At 44.8% G+C, this 18,669-nt stretch overlaps 2 protein-coding genes across 10 annotated transcripts; both read right to left on the bottom strand.

The window, feature by feature from the left end:
- Nucleotides 1-122: 122 nt before the first annotated feature.
- Nucleotides 123-4,826, bottom strand: LOC117745256 (transmembrane protein 237A-like). Of its 5 annotated transcripts, none has more exons than XM_034553484.1 (14): nt 4,625-4,826; nt 4,496-4,531; nt 3,692-3,780; nt 2,947-2,978; nt 2,820-2,833; nt 2,676-2,744; nt 2,388-2,516; nt 2,066-2,159; nt 1,754-1,911; nt 1,545-1,677; nt 1,262-1,453; nt 752-1,028; nt 539-660; nt 123-451 (listed from the first exon to the last, which is right to left on the bottom strand). In XM_034553484.1, the coding sequence occupies exons 3-13, from the start codon at nt 3,746-3,748 to the stop codon at nt 550-552; spliced, it is 1,266 nt and encodes a 421-aa protein (XP_034409375.1). In that variant the 5' UTR covers nt 3,749-3,780; nt 4,496-4,531; nt 4,625-4,826; the 3' UTR covers nt 123-451; nt 539-549. The 5 variants fall into 5 exon arrangements, with proteins under 5 accessions (XP_034409375.1, XP_034409347.1, XP_034409367.1 ...); XM_034553466.1 differs by having other exon boundaries at nt 128-451; nt 752-839; nt 955-1,028; nt 3,692-4,531; XM_034553493.1 differs by lacking the exon at nt 3,692-3,780 and having other exon boundaries at nt 129-451; nt 752-839; nt 955-1,028.
- Nucleotides 4,827-5,151: 325 nt separating this feature from the next.
- On the bottom strand, nt 5,152-17,907 carry mpp4b (membrane protein, palmitoylated 4b (MAGUK p55 subfamily member 4)). 5 transcript variants are annotated; one of them, XM_034552068.1, is made up of 23 exons: nt 14,495-14,602; nt 14,171-14,337; nt 13,449-13,571; nt 13,242-13,363; nt 12,927-13,004; nt 12,731-12,814; nt 12,118-12,249; nt 9,720-9,801; nt 9,356-9,441; nt 8,981-9,055; nt 8,707-8,903; nt 8,207-8,265; nt 8,083-8,100; nt 7,954-7,995; nt 7,836-7,856; nt 7,707-7,721; nt 7,398-7,439; nt 7,100-7,273; nt 6,882-6,962; nt 6,699-6,792; nt 6,321-6,429; nt 6,092-6,226; nt 5,152-5,907 (listed from the first exon to the last, which is right to left on the bottom strand). In XM_034552068.1, exons 1-23 carry the CDS (start codon nt 14,572-14,574, stop codon nt 5,719-5,721), a joined length of 2,205 nt encoding a protein of 734 aa, XP_034407959.1. In that variant the 5' UTR covers nt 14,575-14,602; the 3' UTR covers nt 5,152-5,718. The 5 variants fall into 5 exon arrangements, with proteins under 5 accessions (XP_034407959.1, XP_034407993.1, XP_034407967.1 ...); XM_034552102.1 differs by lacking the exons at nt 14,171-14,337; nt 14,495-14,602 and adding an exon at nt 17,824-17,907; XM_034552076.1 differs by lacking the exon at nt 7,707-7,721.
- Between the last annotated feature and the right edge of the window lie 762 nt (nt 17,908-18,669).

The following is an 18,669-nucleotide window of genomic DNA, read 5'->3' as shown; positions in this document are numbered from 1 at the left end:
GAATCGATCGATTCTCCGAGGTATTAAAACGTTATTCAACCTGTATTAATTTGATACATCTTACATGTATGCATATGGTTATTGTATCTAATCTAATGAAGATTTATGGGATATATACATGTACTATTAAGTATGATAAAATCACCTTATAAATTAAACATGTTTTACGCGTAAGCACATCATTCCTTGAGTATACAATAAAGAGGTGTTGTTGGATTGGTTGGATACATATTTATAAAGAGACGAGCATGTTCACGTTTCAAAAATACAAAAATAAACTACAATACATTCAGAGGTCACTGCCAAAATCCAGTGCAAAGATATGTGCAAAATGACATTAAGCTGTCCAGTATGTGTCAGAGCAGATGCGTCAGGTTATTTTTTCCTCAGGCGGTCATCTCCGATTTGTCCTCTGGCTTGAGAAGTTCCAGCCTCATGGTTTCCAGATACTCTGAAGAGGAAAAACAATATAATAAAATATTTTTTCTTGCTATAAAAATTGGATTTGCAGTGTTCCACACTGATGATTCTCTCTCACCGTGAGTGTAGTCAGTTTCTGGTCGGGTGGCTATGAAGATCCAGGCCAGCCCCACCAGCAGAGCCACCACCAGGTTGACCGTCACCCACGGGTGCAGAATCTGGTGCTCCAACCCTGGTGGCCTGGAGAAAAGAAGAAAGAAAGAAAAAAGAAAAGCAGAGTGTCATGTTTTAAAGTAAGATAGAAACATCTAATGGGTCCAGAGATTCTCACCATAATGTCGTGTTGAGGTCTGGATAAAGGTGGATTCGATCGCTGGTCATCTGCTGGCTCAGAGAGAGGACCAACGCTGAGAAATAGACTGGACGGAAGATAAATAAAGCGTGTGAAGTACCGTGGTAACACGCTGATTGATAACACGTTGATTGATAACACTGATTGGTAACACGTTGATTGGTAACATAGAGTGGACTCACAAAATGAGGCGAGAGCGACTGGATTCAGTGTGATGAACTCTTGGAGAGCCATGGAGCTTTTAGCTAAGTTCACTCTGAAATATACAAACGTTTAATTTTTTCAGCTGTATTCGTGTTCATATACTTTTACACACAAATACATTTTACTAAGAAGCTTCACTGGATGTTTTATTTGTTGGCATGAACATTTCCATCCATTCCACACGCAACAATGGACCTTTTATTAAAAAAATAGCAGGTCATTTAGACTTAGAGTCTGGTGGTTTAAGCACAAGTTGTATATTTTGGTTCTCAACCGAGCCTTCACCTGTCGAAGGCGGCCACCGTGCTGATGGCGAGCAGCATATAGAGCAGAGACTGGGCGGGGTAAGCCAGGCTGTGGTACTGCTCCAGCAGGTTGGACAGAGTGGTGAGTTGCTGCCCAGCTAACATATACACCACCACGATGTTCCACATGGCGCAGCCCGCCAGTAAGCCGTGGCAATACATACCGAACACCCTGCAAAAAAAGGCAGAGGAGACATTTAGGGAACGGGACTCAACTCTCAAACGTATCTGGCATCGTACAAGACGGTCCTTCCGTCACCTGCCTAAAGGCCCCATGCACTCTGAGGGACACGTCCCTGGTGGTCCAAAGCGGCTGAATGTGCTGGAAGTCCGTCATGCTGTCCATCTGGTCGCTGGTCTTCCTCCAGTCGGAGCGTTCGGCAGCCTGGAAACGTTCTGCACATGAACACACAAGCGTTACCGGTTCAGCCGTCCAGCGGACTCGACCACATCTCCTGCCGTCGTTACTCACTGTTCCTCTCGACAAAGACTTTCCCCACCGGCTGGCTCTGACCCAGCGGGGCCGAGAACAGGGAATGCTGGAAGATCGGAGGAGGGGTGTCGGTGATGATGTCGTCCTCTTCTACGTCCAACTCATTGGGAAGCTGCGATTCAACAACTTTTGACTTCCTGAAGTGACAAGAAGAGAAAAATGCACCATATGAGAGACTTTCTCCAACTGTTTGACTTTACTCACAAACATCTGCAGTCCATATGCTTGTCTATGTGCTTCTGAACAACATATCATGAGATAACTCCAGCAATTCCAGAGTTCTTCTCTTACTTTTTCTTTTTGGCTTTTTTGACCACTTCTTCTCCATCAGTGGTCTGATCCGCCGTGTCTCCGTTCACCAGGTCGGCCTGGTCATTGTCCAGATCTGAAACCAGGAGTTCACACATCTGTAAACGTGCCCGCAAGCGCACATCGGCCATAGTGGTAATTTTAAGAACACCTTTTGAGAGCAAAATAATGTTCTTGTGATGGTCATAAAAGCCTCCAAAAATTGAATTGCATCATATACTGTACGTGAAGATGAAACCACATTTGAAGGCCGATAGAACTACAAAGCAGCATTAACGGGCCACTCTAAGTCCTCGGTCTTTACCTAAAGTGGACGCTTTCTTTTTCTTCCTCCTCCTCTGAGGCTGTGCGTCCGTTCCGGGTTCAAGGGACAGTTGCTCTCCGATCTCTGACTCCCTCCGGCTGCCGAGGCCTCCCATTTCCATCCCATGATCTAAACGGGAGAAGGAATGAAGAAAGAAGCGTTCTGCAAAAACAAATCCCTTGCAGCAAATACCCCTTTAAATCCAGGTGAGTGAAAGGTTTCAGGTTTGTGTCGGACAAACAAACAACCACTTAAAATGCTGCAGAGATGCATTTGTGCGTTACGTACCGCTCAAGTCATCCACGCCATTTGTCTCCTTTCTCACCCTCTTCTTCTTCTTCTGTTTCAGTGCTTCTCCTGGACGAGGTGATGAATACATTAAATTAAATTAAATCAAGAGATTCAGTAAAAACACGAGATGTATTTGCTCACCAGCTGTGTCTTGACTTCATGTTTCCACACGTCCGGAAAAAAAGAGAAGAAGTCGTTTGGTTTGACTGTTGAATTAAATTATGTGGATTAAGACATTATGTCACAGTAGAAACACACAGATACCAACCTCGGCATTGTGGGAAGTGCTCGTTGTCCTCGCTAAGAGACAAAAAGAGAAGCACGAGTCAGGTTTTGTTCTATGTTTGTTTGTATGTTTCAGTTTAAAATAACCTCAATTGAATTACTATTTAATTTATTTAATAGGTTTTCAGCAGGTTCACAAAGTTACATTCAAGACATTTTAAGGCAACAAAATATGAAACTTCTTCATGACATCCAGTCGGGATGACAGGATTTAGAGTTAACACAGTGCATGAATTTATTGATATTTTTGTATCTCCAAGCAGTGTATACCAATATTTCCATGCATTATTTGTAATCAATAATCAACCATGACCTGGATCAAGCAGCAGAAAATGGATGGTTGGTTTAAATAATTCGAAAATAACTATTTCAGGTCCAAAATGTGGGTTTTAAATCAGGTCAGAGAGGTCTGGAACAAAAGTACACCATACAAGAGTATTTTATAATATCAGAACATGGGTTAACATAGAAGGAATAAAATCAGGATTCAAATAAGATTAAGAGAATTAAATCACACACCTCGCTAACCAACAACCTTAAGAACTCCGACACTTAGCAGCTGGTAAAATTGGATTGAGAAGGTCCAATCAAACGGAGCATAAACACATTAACAAAGGACCTTTCCTCAGACATACACACCCAGACACAAAGGAAGAGTTACTTTTAACGTTCACACAAACATTGTGTGAGAGGTGACAGCATACCGACAGATGAGACAAAGACCTTACCGGAGACTTTCTGGACATTCCTCCCAAGAATGAAGTAAGAGCAGCTACATATAACATCCTGGCCGACACTCTTAAATCCTTTAGTCCATCTGTGTGCATTCATCCGCCAGGACTGGGGATTACTCGGGGCAGAAGTCAGACAACGCAAACCTTTTCTAACGTGTGTGTGTTTGTGTGTGTGTGTGTGTGTGTGTGTGTGTGTAATGTCCATGAAGAGCGTCGGTCTGAGGTTTCATCTTTCAGACAATGTTGTAATAAACACCAACAGTTTTTTAATTACATGTCAGGGTTTGATAGGTGACAATTAACGTAGAATGTGTTATATAATACTTTAGGTGAGACACTGCATTCACCAGCTACGAAATCGACTCATTTTTAAACACAACTTTCTCTATTTTGTGCAAATCTACAAACTTTCACAAATGTTCAAGGTGTAGTCATTTTGAGTATTAGTTATACATTTATTATTGTTGACTTTATTGCATATTATAAAGCTGCACACAAGTAACATGTGTATTCTAATCAGTTGATCAAGTTTTTAACTTTTAGAAAGTGTGAAAACAGCTTGTTTTGTCTGATCAACAGCACAAAATTCAAATATATTGAATTTGCACTAAATTAAAAACAGAGAAAAATAGTGAATCTGCAATCAAATTCGTGTTGGAATTAGTAGTTTAATCCATTTTAAAACGGCACATTCTTCAAAATAAAATAAAATAAAAAAGTGTCTGATTCTGATTCTCATTGAGTAACACTATAAGGAAATTAGGTTTGGCTCATAACACCTGGAGTTAAAGGTCTTACCTGTGGAAGAGGCGGGAGTTCCCTGGTTCGCATTTTCTATAAAGGAAAAACATGCATTTATACCAATAATTAAATTGCTCGGTTACCGTAAAATCAAAGTTACCGTTAGAAATGAGAAGTTAACGTTACCTTTGAGCCTCCCGCATCCATATTATGCAATTTCTCCAACAAGGGCGCCTTTAAATATTCATCCAGTTAAATACTATTTAGTCTATTCGTATATTTAAACGACTACAGCCGTTTAAAAGTGAGTAAACTCAGTTCTTTTTGTAATCATTTAGTTTGTTTATGCTCTGCGAGCGGAGCTTTTACACGGATGCATTTAAGCGTCGGACACACGACTTCCTGTATCTTCAAAAATAAAAGCTTCAATACAGCGCAACCAAACAGAATACAACCTAGTGAATTAATTAATTATTTATTATCAGAAGTACTTTATTAATGTAAAAAACGGGTACAAATGCTTTGCTTGCACATTTGTATTTGATCAATTTCTAATGATAGAAAGTTTAGTAAACACTCTTTACACACTGCGAGAGCGCAGTTTTACCCGGATGATTTTAAGCGTGGACACAACACTTCCCGTATCTTCAAAATAAAAGCTCCTATACAAAGTCACCAACAAGACGAATACACTTCATAAATCAAGTAATAAATAACTACCAGAAGTGCTTTATTGATGTAACAAACAAGTACAAATATTAAATTATCAACGCTTTGGCATGCAATTAAATAATTTAGGCTATAGCAAACCACAAAATAAATTACACAAATTCAGCATGAAAAACAAAACGTATAACAAGAAACCACTTTGCTTTCTAGCATGTAAACATTAATTGGAAAAATATCATATTCTTTGTTGCAGGCCTTGTGTAAAAGAGAAAAGAGCAGGGCAAAAATGATCTGCCTATAATAATAATAACAATATAATATAATAATAATAATAATAATAATAATAATAATAATAATAATAATAAGTAAACAATTTTAGGTATTTCTTTGGGCTCCAGCGTCATATTTATCTAGTAATCAGGTCTAGTACCCCAAGTAACAACAAGATCAACATATTTAGATGTCTTTCCTGCCCTATCCCCCTAAAACATGATTTACATGTTAAGATTTCACAGTAAGGAATCTGTCAAAAGAAAATGAAAATAATTGCTGCCATGATAATAGGGGTTGGGTTTCTCTTCGCCCCCCTTCGCCTCCACCTTCCTCCTTTCTTACGTGGTTGTGGGTCGTATCCAGCTGACCGGGACCCACTGCGGCTCATCCTGTGACTTCCTCACCGCTGTCAGCAGCTGGATGCAGGAGTCCTGCAGCTCATCGTTGACAATCACATTGTCAAAGAACTGCGAGAAGTGGGACTCGATCTTCCGGGCGGCTTCTTCCATCTCTTGGAAGTCTTCGTCCTGTTGGAGGAAACAAAAGTAGAAACAGTTGTATGGTTGATGGTTTGTAATCGGTGACTAAATCCCTGTTTTATATTGATTTAAACACACGTGTTCTCTAACATCTGTTTTAAATTCTTCCTCTGGTCTTCCTGAAGTAAGAAATGCTGACTTGTGACAGAAGAATATGACAGAATCAGTTTACTTTGAAGGGTCGGTTGACGTAGCAGCTGGTGGTGATGAACGAGTCCCGTCTGGTCTCCTTGAGGCGCTCCTGTGACGGCGGTTTCACGTAGACGATGTAAGCCCTCAGCTCGTGGTTCCTCACTGCCTGAATGGCCTAAAGGAAGAGGTGAAACCATCTCATTAAAGCGTTTGTGTGCAGCACTAGTTGGTGGTATTTGGAAGAGGAAGATAAATTATCTGCTGCTTACATTTGGATCGATGTCCATGATGCAGATCTTCCCGCTGTTTAAAACTCCCCTCACAGACTCGATGCTGGTGCCGTACAGATTCCCTTTGTACTCCCCGTAATCCAGAAACCTGCACGACATCAACATTTTGATGCTTTATGCATTTTATAAATATAGTGAGAGCTTTTTATAGCTTAAGTAGTATCAGAAGAGTTCAGCTTTGACATTTTTAGCTTCATTTAAAGCTTCCATCATTGTGTTGAAGTGTAATGTTGCAGACAGTAAACAGCTCATAAATACGTTGTTATATTCAGTAAACGAGCGTGAACATTTTGTGTTCAGTGTGTCAGAGTCTCCACTACATTCATTACTCATGACGCACAGCAGAGGCAGTCGTACCTGTTGTTGTACACCATGTTGTCAAACATTTCTCTGCTGGTGAAGTAATATTCTCGGCCAGACTCCTCGTATCCTTTGGGCGCTCTTGTGGTGTCTGGTGAAGGAAAACATGTCACTGTTCCTCTTTAAAGATCATCGCACAAAGCGACTTGCATCATTTCGATGAAAATGATCTGAACGTACGAGGCACAGCTCCCTGGAAGATGTTGGGGTTCATTTCAATCAAGCGCCTCCGGAGTTCATTCACACCCACACCACACGGACCTGAGAAAAAAAAGTAACACTTATCATAATAATGAATTAAATTGCATTGAATTTGCAGTTTGATAAATGAAATTGTTTTGAAAGAACCACAGGTCTTATTGAACTATGAAACTGGTTGCATCGTCCAACAACTGCACCTAGGAGGGTGATGAGGCGCTGTGCGTCCTGCGGGTGGCGCTGGTAGCGCACCACCTCCTCATAGGGGCTGTTCAGGGTGCTGGAGCAGCTGTTGGGGCAGCGGGTGTGGCAGAACGGCTGGGTGGTGCTGTGAGACCGCCGCCGACACAGACGCAGGCTGCGCCTGAAGCCCGCTGAGAGACAAATCTAAGTTAATAGTGATGATGCGTGCGGTAATTGTACAAACTCTTATATGGAACATAACTGAAATGTAAAGATATCAGAGGAGGTAAGAGACACGTTGTTTTTCAGACTTACCCAAATAGATCTCATCAGCGTTGCTGCAGAAGTCATCCTCCTCTGGTTAAAGAGGGGAACATATAAATATATAATTATATATATCTCAACTATGACAATAAATCTGTTAAAACCGGCCGATTTGAGGGACCAAACCAAAAAATGTATTCCTCTGATAGAGAAATATTTTTCTTCTGACAGTTAATACAATCTTGATTTGAAAGGAAAACACATTTAAATGCAAATTAGAAAAAGGTTGAAACTGAAGCAGGAGGCAAGCACGTGAGTGAGTTTATTCTTCCCAGGAAGAAACATCTGAGGTTCTCTCACCTCCTCTGAGCTCCTCTGACATTCAGTCAGACAGCCGGAGAGTTTGGAAAAGAAACATTCACAAATGTTTCAGACGGAGTAACACAGAATACAATCCCAACCAGATGACACCCACAAAGACTCACCTACCAGATTCAAATGCCTCCTCGTCTGACGGACGTGAAACAACACAAACGGGGAGGAATTAACCACAAAGCACCAGAGACATGCAGCAAGTTTGCATATCAGAGATCACATGGAGCATTACCTGCTTCGAGGCATTTCTCATCGATAGCCATCATGTCTTCCTCTGTGGGTGAAAAATGTAGTGTTTATATCTGTAATACAACACATAAATTACTTAGTTTTAGAGCTACATGAAGTGTAATCTGCTTACCTTCCTCTACAGTGCTCACTTCAGTTAGAGTGGGGTGAAACACAACAAAACTCAAATGTGAAACAGGTTGTGGAGATCAATTATGGAACTGTTACAACTTTTTAGTAAGTTGAGGTGGACTCACAGGTCTGTACGCATGCATGAGGATGATAAGGCTGAGACCACCAGAACTCCCTCTGCTTCCTGACAGATGCAGATCACAGTTTAAATCACACACAACGGCAACTTTATCAATATTTACCAATCAGCTTTTAACGTTACAGTGCTGATGCTGAACGAGTCTATCAATAAAATGTCAGAAAATACTGAAAAAGCATCAAAGTCCAAAACCCAAATATACTCAATTTAAAATGATGTAAAACATAACACAACTTTTACATTTCTACCCTCTGGATTTGTTTTCTGTGGATTTAAATCAAAATTCTGCAGTAAAAAAAAGAAGAAGAAAAGTTACTGTACGACAGCTTTAGTTAGTTAGTTCAAAGTAAAACACCTGAACAGATGTAGCACCAGTTATGAGAGACATGTGCTTAAACATATGAAGTCGAATGGCGAGTTATTAACCATAACAAAACTCTTTCCTCTAATAATATATCTCAATAAACAAGAGGAGCATCTCTTGACCGTTTCAGGAGGTTGGAGGATGGGACGAGGCCGGCGCAGGCCGTGTTGCTGGGCAGTTTCTTGGCCTGCCACCAGAGGGCGTCCATCTGGTCCACGACCTCCAGGACTTCACCTTTTCTGAAGCTCATCCCTGCATCAGCGCAGGGGATAGCCGGGTCCTGCTGGGGGCTGTAGTCGACCATGGCCCTCACGTAGAGCTAAACACAGAGGTTGAGGGACGTGTTTATGTATGTGTGTGTATGTGTGTCTCTGTGTGTGTGTGAGGATGATTTACCATCGTCTGGTTGTGGACCGGCCTTTCTGTGATGGGAATGACCTTGAACATGATGGTGCCCTGCGACCTCGCTTGCTGATTGGTTGCAAAGAAACCAGATGGATTCATCAGCAGATATTAAAGGCTTAATGTAAACCATGAATTTTATTTTATTTAACGCTTACGCAGGAAAAAAATGTCCCCTTCCTAAAACTGTTAAAATTACATGTTAATACTATTTTCTACTTTCATTGAGGTAAATCTTGTAACTAATATCAGTCTGGATCATAACGACCAACTATTCATCCATTTTATGAATTGTAACCCTTTAAATGCCGATAGCTCTTTTCCCTCCTTCTTCTTTAATTATTTTAGTAGACACGAAAAATGACGTACCACAACTTGGATGACCTGCTCAGGTTCCAACCCGTCCACAGGAAAACCATTCACCTCTATGATCCTGTCCCCTGCATGGAGCAGACCTACACACGCACACGCACACGCACACGCACACGCACTTTGAAACTAACAGAAAAACTCATTATATTATGTCTTCTTGTATATTTTACTTTACATTCAACATAATAAAAGGTAAATGAGGTTAGAGAGTACAAATACAATAAAAATCTAAACCCAAACTCTAATTCTTTAGAGGGCAGTTTCTACTTTGGCATATCATAAATACAATACTTTGAGTTAACTACACAAAGCCGGGATATGCAGTACATTGAGGACATTGTCCTCGAGGCAAAAGGCTCACCACTTCGATCAGCCAGCCCTCCATGAATCACCCGAGCGATAAAAATCTCCCCCGATATCTCGTTCCTCTTTATCGTCGCTCCCTGGAACAGAAAAGATTGAAACGGAGCATAAATAAAAGCGAGAGGTCACACAAATGAAGATGAATCAAAAGGCGTCATGACGGGATGTGGAGACGGGAAGAGGAGATCGGAAGTAACAAGCACACAAACGAATGCTGATGGTTATCCTGAAATGAGGGCTCCGGGATGAAATGGTCCACGACACGACGGAAGAGAACGTAGCGAAATGCCACAAAAAGGACGTAATAAATGTCAGCTACCACCATGTGCGTTTGCAGGTCAGCCCCCCTGTGGAGACGGCTCGAAAGGACCCCAAGAAGTCCACTCTTTGGACACTCTTCAGGCGTCTCTCATTTCGCCTTCTTCCTCCTCCTCTTTCGCTGGTTTGAGCGACCTCCTCTCCCAGTGTGGGACGTCTCCTTGGCCTCATCCAGCAGGCCGTTGGTCGGAAGGCGCCTGGACGCCTGGGCGCTCTTGGTTTTTGGGGTGGTTTGGGGTGACCCCCGGCAGGACACGGACAGACAGGTGGTCCCCTGAGAGGTGGAGGTCGCTTCATGAATGCTGCCAAGGGAGCTGGAGCAGGAGGACGAGAGTGAGGGGAAGGAACATCCGGATTGGTGCGTCAGGGACGGGCGCTCTGGAATTTTCTTGGACGTGCCGTCTCGCTCGGCAGGTTTCGGGGTGTTGACCTCAGTCTTGCTGGCGACGAGGAGCGTCTGCAGCCGGTCCACCACCTGAGTGAGGAGGGCCAAGGCCTGGGAGTTGTCCTGGACCGTCTCCGACATGCGCTCAGTTGCGGCCGCCATCTTCTCCCCGAGGAGCTTGATGTCTTTGGTGCTGCTCTCCATGGAGCAGGCGGCCAGCTGCACCGTGGTCCTTAGCTCGTCCAGACTCTCCTGCTTGGCGAGCTCCACGGGGGGCAAATCCACCGCGCGGCGAGGGCACATGGGGCTCGGGGGAGCGGTCCGGATGCGAGGGCTTTGGCTTCGAAGCCTGGGGGGGAGGCCTGGCTGGAGGTAGTCACTCGAGTAGCAGGGTACGGTGAGACACGGGGGAGACATAGTCCACCGCCGGGCTGTGGGGAGCGGGGACCCTCCAGCGTGCTCCTCATCTCCGCTGTCTAGCTCTTTGATGATGTTGTCTCCAATTTTAAAATAAACAGATATTAATAATCCACGGGTAGCTGTGATGAATGATGGAGGAAGACGAATGACGGGGTTTTTCTTACCGATCATAACCGAGCTGTGGACCGACGGCACGGAGCGGTTCAGGCTCGGCTCCCAGAGCAGGTCGCCGTAACAAACCCTACAGTGGCCCGTCGGCTTGCGACAGCATGTCTGACAGTTGCTTGGCGACTTACAGCTCGGCGGAGCGTACGGTGGAGCGGACGCCGGGCAACACCCCCCCGGCTTGCTCGGCGGGTAGCTGCCTTGGCGAACGCTACACCACAAGGAATCCAGGCTCCCAGCAGGACGACTCTGGCCTTGGCGGAGCCTCTGCTGGGTCAGATGCCTCAGGGTGGCCCAGTGACTGCGGATCCCCCCTCTGGAGCTTTTCGCACCAGGGGAGGATGAACGGAGCTGTGAGACAACAGAGTCACTCAAAGGCAGAGGGAAACGTTCAAGTAGAGGTTGAGAACTTCCACAAGGGCTGAAGCTTCATGTCATTCATCATTTCTTTTCACTCTCACAATAACATCAATATGAGTAGACCCAAAAGACATATACAGATATCTTGTGTTTGGTTTCTGCTGTTTGGAGATCTGTAGCATCAACAGACAATTAACAAAATTAGAGATTATGAACTAAAAACATCTGGTGTCTGTTGGATGCAGACAGCTGTTTGATTTATATATATAAAGCCTACATATCTGCTGTTTGTCTGCATGGTTTACTGACAAATAAAAACTGAAATAGTTTATTCTAACTATGATAAACACAGAAATTATGAGCAGCTTAAAAGGGGCAGTTCACCCAAATCACAAAATGTATTTTTCTACTTATTTTGGTTTTTATGTGTAAAACCTTTTGAATCTTCTCTGATATAAATGTATAAACAGAAACACCTGTCAGAGTGACACAATTACAATTCAGCCATGGAAAACAGTTGAAATCTGAAAAAACATTTACTATCATTGCATGACGTCATGGTCTGAAGCCACTTTTATAACTCAGCGAAGTTCTTCAGATGAGTTTCTCTGATCCTTCAAACCCTGTTTTTACAAAGATGGATGAAATTAATACGTCCGTTACTCCATCTGAGCTCTTCTGAAATCTATGTTCTGATATTTAAACCATCTTAAAGGAGTAATGAGGAGGCTTCAGCTGTGTAGCTCACCAGTGGCTGTTTGTTCTTGACCAGGCAGACGATCCTGGTGGCCTCCTCGTCGTCCGGCAGGTCATCCGGCATCGGCGGCAGCACCGGCTCGTAAACCTTCTGGGCCACCGTATCATGAGCTGAGAGGAGCGCCTGCAAAACATGGAGATCAAACAGGTTAGTGTAATAATATTGTTATATTATCAAAATAACAATGTAGTTCAGCTTAATTTTACCAGCTTGAAAAAAATTCTTTTTTCAGCAAACACTCATCTTTAAGTCTCCCGGGAAACCTAATTACAAGAAAAATGACACGGGCACCTATAGAAATGTACACATTAGTAATAATAGCAGATCAAGGTTATAAAAGATATAGTTTTACTATTTATACACACAAAGAGACGAAAAATTTACTACCAGGAAATTACACTATCATACGTATTTGAGGGGATAGAGGGCTTTTTTTTTTTAATAAAAAGAGGGCTGTTTGCGCGTATTTAGATGCAACATGATTTTATCCTAACTTATTTTTGTGCTTTTTTGAAAGCTGGTTCTCAGCTCTTCCGTACATGATACAGAAATAAAGTGATGTTACTATAAATAAATAAATACTATATATATAAATACTTCGTACCTGCAGGTGCGGCTGTCTCAGGAGGCCGTAGAGCTCTTTGGCGTCTTCAGAGCAGCCCGGCAGCGCTCTGATGTCGATCAGCATCTACACCACAACAAACCACATATCCACCATCTAAATACATTAAAAAAAAAGGGACTTCCACTAAATTAATACGCGGAACAAATTATTAATGAAACACAATCTGAAATGTAACCTGAAGAGAAAGTCCGGAAGCGTAGTCCAGAGCTGGTGGTGGAGAATCTCTCAGGTACCTTTGAAGACCCTCATAAATCTGAAAAAACAATGTTATCAAATGTTTAGGACTTATAGAACAAAAGCACTGAGAAGTTTGTGAGTTATCAAAGCCCAAAATGTCCTTCAACGTGACCTTAAATGACTGGCAGTTCATGTAAACAGTTTGCTGTGTGCACATGCCATCTTTTTCATGGATGGATGGATGGACAAAAGTAATAGAAATAGAAGAATCACGAGACTGAAACTGGTGTTTGAGTGAAGAGTGTTTTCGGACCTTGAGCAATGACTGCAGCCAGGAGGCGTTCAGCAGACTGTGGAGGATCTCGGCTCCGTCGATGTCCTGGTTCACGGACCGCCTCACCTCCTGGATCACATCGGTCAGGATCTGACGCAGGCCTGCGACACACCGGTGGATCTTTAAGAGTGTGAACAGGAAACTGTCTTAATGTATTAAAATGCACCAGTGATGTCCCATACTGACCGTGTTCTCCCAGTTCACAGTGGGGGTTCAACACCTGAGCCTCCACCGCCTGCCTCATGGTCACTGAACCCCCCCGACCTTTGACCCAAACAGGGGGCTGACTGCTGACAGGGACCGAAAAACCTGGAAAAGTGAAGTAAACACAGCAGTTTGTATTGTGGATCAGACAAGTGCAGATTCAATACAAACACTTGACTCCTCATTCTGAATCATTCAAGCTCAGCTGATATTTGAAATAATACAATGTTTGATAGCTGAAAAGAGCTGATTGATCCCTTAGTCTATCAACAGATATTAACTGGCATCTCTTTTGATGATCGATACATTGTTTCGAGAAGAAAAAAGCAAATATTCTGTTATTTCAGCATCTAAGGATTTGAGGATTTTGCTTTTGAAAATCTTTGGTTTTGGATGTGAACAAGACAAGACATTTGAAGACATAAAATATATGATAAATCTAAAAAATAATCAGTGGATTAATCGATGATAACAACAAATTACGCATGTAAATGTTGCCTCCGAAGTTCCTGTAAATGCATGGAGTGTAAATTAATACTAACTAGATCCCAGATTCTCTGTTTGTGGTAATTTAATTGAAGAAAACTTTATTTTTAAGCGTGCACTATTGTTCTAACAATATATAAATAAAACATCTACAAGATAGGGCTGTAAAATTAATAATACATGACATCTTTTTTTTATTTTTAGTCACCAAAACCAACCGACATGCAGAGAGACTTCAGTGGCATCAGTCAGGTCAGGTATGGAGGCATGCGCCAAGGCAGTGCGTTGCTGCCTCCACCTTCCGACGGTACTCCTGGGGTCTCGGTATGGCCATCCTCCAGGCGGACACTCGTCCCAGCCCCATCCCACCGAAGTAACGATCAACCTGACGAAGCCACGAGGCACATGGGCGACCCCTAGGTCTCCTCCACCCAACAGGGTCTCTCAAAGAGAGAATCCTGTGGGCCGGGTCAGCCTCAGGGAATCGTGCCACATGCCAGTAGTGCCGCAGCTGGCGCTCTCGTATAATGCAGGTAACATACCTCATCCGAGTCTCCCGGAGTAACTGCTCATTAGGTACAAAATCCGACCAGCGATACCCGTGGATCCTTCGGAGAGACATGGTACCAAAGAAGTTCAGTCTTCGCCTCAGGTCACTGGTTAGCGTCCAAGTCTCACATCCATAGAGTAAGACCAAAACCAGCGACCTAAAGACTCAGACCTTTGTCCTCTTGCACAAATGCTGAGAACGCCACACACCCTCATCCAGTGAGTCCATCACTCCCCAGGCGTTGATTGACTTCCTGACCGCATCCAGTAGAGACATGGACAACACTGCCTAGGTAAGTGAATGTCTCCGTGACCTCAACATTCTCGCCACATACAGGAACAGACTCGACAGCCGCATCCATTGAATGCCTGAACCTTGGTCTTGATCAAGGAGATACGCAGTCCCAGCGGTTCCAACTCCTCACCCAGGGACACAAGGGCCCCAGTGAGAACATCCAATGACTCCGCGAAGATGACTGCATCGTCGGCAAAGTCCAGATCTGAAAATCTGTCATTACCAAACGAAACCCTGCAGCCACTTGCCACCGACATCCTCCCAAGCATGCAGTCCATGCACGTGTTGAACAGTGTGGGTGCAGCATCCAGTCCATGCACGCGTTGAACAGTATGGGTGCTAGGACGCATTCCTGACGCACCCCAGTATTTACTGGGAAGAAGTCAGAGATAGTGTCTCCACACCTCACCGCGCTCACAGCCCCGGAGTACAGATTGGATATCAGGGTTAGCAGCTTTGGGGGAACTCCGCGCAGCTCAAGGATCCGCCACAAAGCGACCCGGTTCACCGAGTCAAACGCCTTACGGAGATCAGCGTAGGCTGCAAGCAGGCCCCGCCGAAACTCAGGCAGGCACTCAGTGAGGACCCGAAGCGCTAGAATACGGTCGATCGTTGATCTCTTGGGTGTAAAGCCAGACTGCTCCGGGCGCTGGTGCGCGAGCAGGTGCTGGCGAATCCTGTTCAGAATTGTCCTCGCCAGAACCTTGCCTGGTACAGAGAGCAGCGTCACACCCCTGTACTTGTTGCAATCCCAGCGATCACCCTTCCCCTTCCAGAGAGGGACTACAAGGCCCCTCTTCCAGTCAGTTGGGAAGATCTCCGTACTCCAAACAGAGCACAGGAATGCATGCAAGGACACGAGTGCCGGATCACCTCCAGCCCTGAGGAGTTCAGAATGGATACCGCACACTCCAGCCGCCTTACCCCCTTTCAACTGCTTGACCACAGCTCGCGTTTCAGCAAGCGAAGGTGGCGCACAGTTGATCGGGGGGTCCGCAGGCAGAGGCACAGCATCCATATCGTCCAATCCAAGAGACGGAGCGTCCGCCTGGTAAAGACGCTCAAAGTATTCAGCCCAGCGGGCTCTGACCTCAGACTCTTCCGACAAGAGTCCACCATCAGCTACTCTCACCGCAGTACTGCGAGGAGAAGGTTTGGAGGCACATAATGCACGGATTCCTCTGAAGGCGGGGCGAGAGTCGCTCGACCAGAGATGACCCTTGACCGTCTCACAGATTCCTCGCACATATGCCTCTTTGTCATTCCTCACAGCACGTGCAGTTGCACGTTTTAGCTCCCAATACAGACCAGCTCTGCCGCCAAGTGTAGCCCTGTGACTCTCCTCAATGATTCCCATCGTCCCCGAAGAGAGAAACCCCCTCCTCGACCCACGCAAAACTCCAAGGCACTCGGCCGCCATTTCCAGAGTTTTAGTCTTGAAGGCTGTCCACTGTTCCTCAGGGCCACCCGAAGCACCCAGCCCTCTAAGACCGTCCCCAAGCCTGCGGGCAAACTCCTCAGCTATCCCCTTCGTCCCGGAGCCTACCAACATCCAAGCGAGTTTGCCTGGAAGCCGATGACCTCGCAGCCTTGAGTCGCAGCCCAAGAGTCGCCACGACAAGCCTGTGATCAGTGCAGAGAAACTGAGCACTCCGAAAGACTCTGCAGTTCCGCAGCAGTCTCCAACGACCATCCACAAGAACATGGTCGATCTCCTTTGCCACGGTGCCAGTATTTGAATACCAAGTCCAGCGTCGTGGCTTAGAACACTCAAACCAAGATCCAGCGATCCTAAGCCCTCGACCTTTAGCAAAGTCAAGGAGCATAGAGGCGCTTTCAACCCTTAGCCCAGAGCCATGGGGACCGACACATGTTTCGTAGCCAACTCTGTCAGTACCGGACGACGCATTGAAGTCTCCCAGGACAAATTGAGTTTGACGTAGAATGCCTCCTTCACTGAAACATCACTCACCCCGGTCGGAGCATACACAGAGACCAGAGATATCACCCCTAAGGAATGGGTAATTCTCAGCCTCATGATACGCTCGTTGACAGGAGTGACCTCCGCCAACATCGGAGTCAACCAATCGGCAACGGCCACAGCCACTCCCTAGGTATGATAGCCATCGGAGCGGCCACTTCCAGGCCGCCTCACCTCAGAGAGAGCCGCAATGCCAATGCCCAACCTGGTCAGCTCCGAAGATAACAGAGGCAGGTGATCGTCATTCCGAAGTGGGACGTTCCAAGTGCCCACCCGGACGGACCGCCTCAGGTTCAACCGGGAGGAACGCCGACCTGCGGACGACACCTCTGCACCACCCGGGCAACGCACCCTGAATCCAACCCAACCTGATTGCTCCGTGGTTTCCCCCCAGTCGGGCGATGAGGGTCCCGAGGCGAGCTTTGCCCCATCGCCTTCATGTGTCGCGCAGCCCGACGACGACAGGCTGCGGCGGGAGTGCTACCCCGGAGCGGGTTAATTTGTTTTCTTCGGGTTTTCGTTGCAAGGGGTCGGGGTGCAAGCCCTACCCCCCTAGGACCGTTTATGTCTTGTCCAGGACAGGGTATAGTTTAATGTCATATCCAGGACAGTGGCATCAGTGGTTAGCGTGAATGGGGGTCAGTTAAAGGCACACCAGACGGTAGCTTGTAAGAGCCATGGTGATGTCAACACAGAGATGTGTAGACCATAATCTCTGGCTGGGGAACCAGAGAGGAAAGCAAAGACCAGAAGCAAATAAAATATGTTTGTCTTTCGTAAATAATTCAGCTGCGATGTAATTCAGACAATCAATTTTACAATAATGAGGACAGAGAGACTCTCTTAATAAAACCTCCATCTTTAATTTAATCATGACTGTAAATAAACCATCACAATCACAAGGTCATTGGAAAGACTTGTGATATGTTCAAGTACAATACGTTACAATAAGAAATAACAACAGGGGGAGCTCCTCAAGTGGGTACTAGTTTAAGTTAGAGAGGATGATCCCTGTGGCCTTCCTTCAAGACCTCCCCTCTTCTTACCTTTACGTCTGAATCCTCGAGATTGCCCCCAGCTTTTATCCTCCAGCTCCAGCGGGTTTTATCACCAACACTTTTGGAGAAAACGTATATATATATATATATATATATATATATATATATATATATATATATATATATATATATATATATATATATATATATAAAAAGGTGGTGAAATATTGCCCGGAGACTAGCTGGAGCACTGCACTTTCATCGAGCTGCAGGGAACGAGGGGAAGAGAGAGAGAAAGAGGGCTGTAATCTCTCCCGATCCCACTTAATCCCAGGCAAGTGAGCCGCCTGCCTCTGGCCACCGAAAGCCGGTTCCTCCCTCACCGGCTGGCCGGTCGCTGCCAAATCTTCTTAGGTTTTAGCGGCACGCAGGAGGAGCTGTGTTGAGGAGGCGGCGACTGACAAAGAGGAGACAGTTGCAAGGGAAAAGGCTTAAGGATGAGGTAGCCTATCCAGACAAAGTTAGGGAGACGTGGACATTAAAAGGTTGTCGTAAGACTTCAGTCAGTATTTAAACAAATTAAACATATTTTGGTCTCCTTACTCCAAAAATGTGTCAGGAATGGGGGTAATCTCCTGATTAGTAATCTTATTCTCAAAGAATTACAACACAATATTCCCTCCCACCATCTGAAAAGTCTTAAAATGCATCTTATTGTACCCAAAACACTAAGATTATCTCTTTGCACTTGATGACAATAAATCCTTGTTGGATAATTCTCACCCCCCAAAGAGCAGCGCTGAGAGGATTTGTCAGTTTAACCCCAGAGCTCCTTGTGACCTGCAGAAGAAACACTTGAAATTAAAAGTGAAAATCCATCGTGAAGCTTATTTG

Source organism: Cyclopterus lumpus, chromosome 2 (assembly GCF_009769545.1).
Source record: "Cyclopterus lumpus isolate fCycLum1 chromosome 2, fCycLum1.pri, whole genome shotgun sequence".
In the NCBI taxonomy this organism is placed as follows: Eukaryota; Metazoa; Chordata; class Actinopteri; order Perciformes; family Cyclopteridae; genus Cyclopterus; species Cyclopterus lumpus.
This window is presented reverse-complemented; position numbering and strand designations above follow the sequence as displayed.

Bases quoted from the DNA above. Each gene is read 5' to 3' on its own strand.
- mpp4b (XM_034552068.1), bottom strand. From the start codon at position 14,574: ATGTCTCTCCGAAGGATCCACGGGTATCGCTGGTCGGATTTTGTACCT. The intron at 12,815-12,926 runs GTTACATTTCAG...GTTGTGGTGTAG, and splicing joins CTTCCGGACTTTCTCTTCAG to ATGCTGATCGACATCAGAGC. The intron at 5,908-6,091 runs GTAAACTGATTC...TTCCTCCAACAG, and splicing joins ACGTCAACCGACCCTTCAAA to GACGAAGACTTCCAAGAGAT.
- LOC117745256 (XM_034553456.1), bottom strand. From the start codon at position 3,790: ATGCACACAGATGGACTAAAGGATTTAAGAGTGTCGGCCAGGATGTTA. The intron at 2,979-3,691 runs GTAAGGTCTTTG...TTTGTCTCTTAG, and splicing joins GAATGTCCAGAAAGTCTCCG to CGAGGACAACGAGCACTTCC. The intron at 1,454-1,544 runs GCAGGTGACGGA...CTTTTTTTGCAG, and splicing joins AGAGTGCATGGGGCCTTTAG to GGTGTTCGGTATGTATTGCC.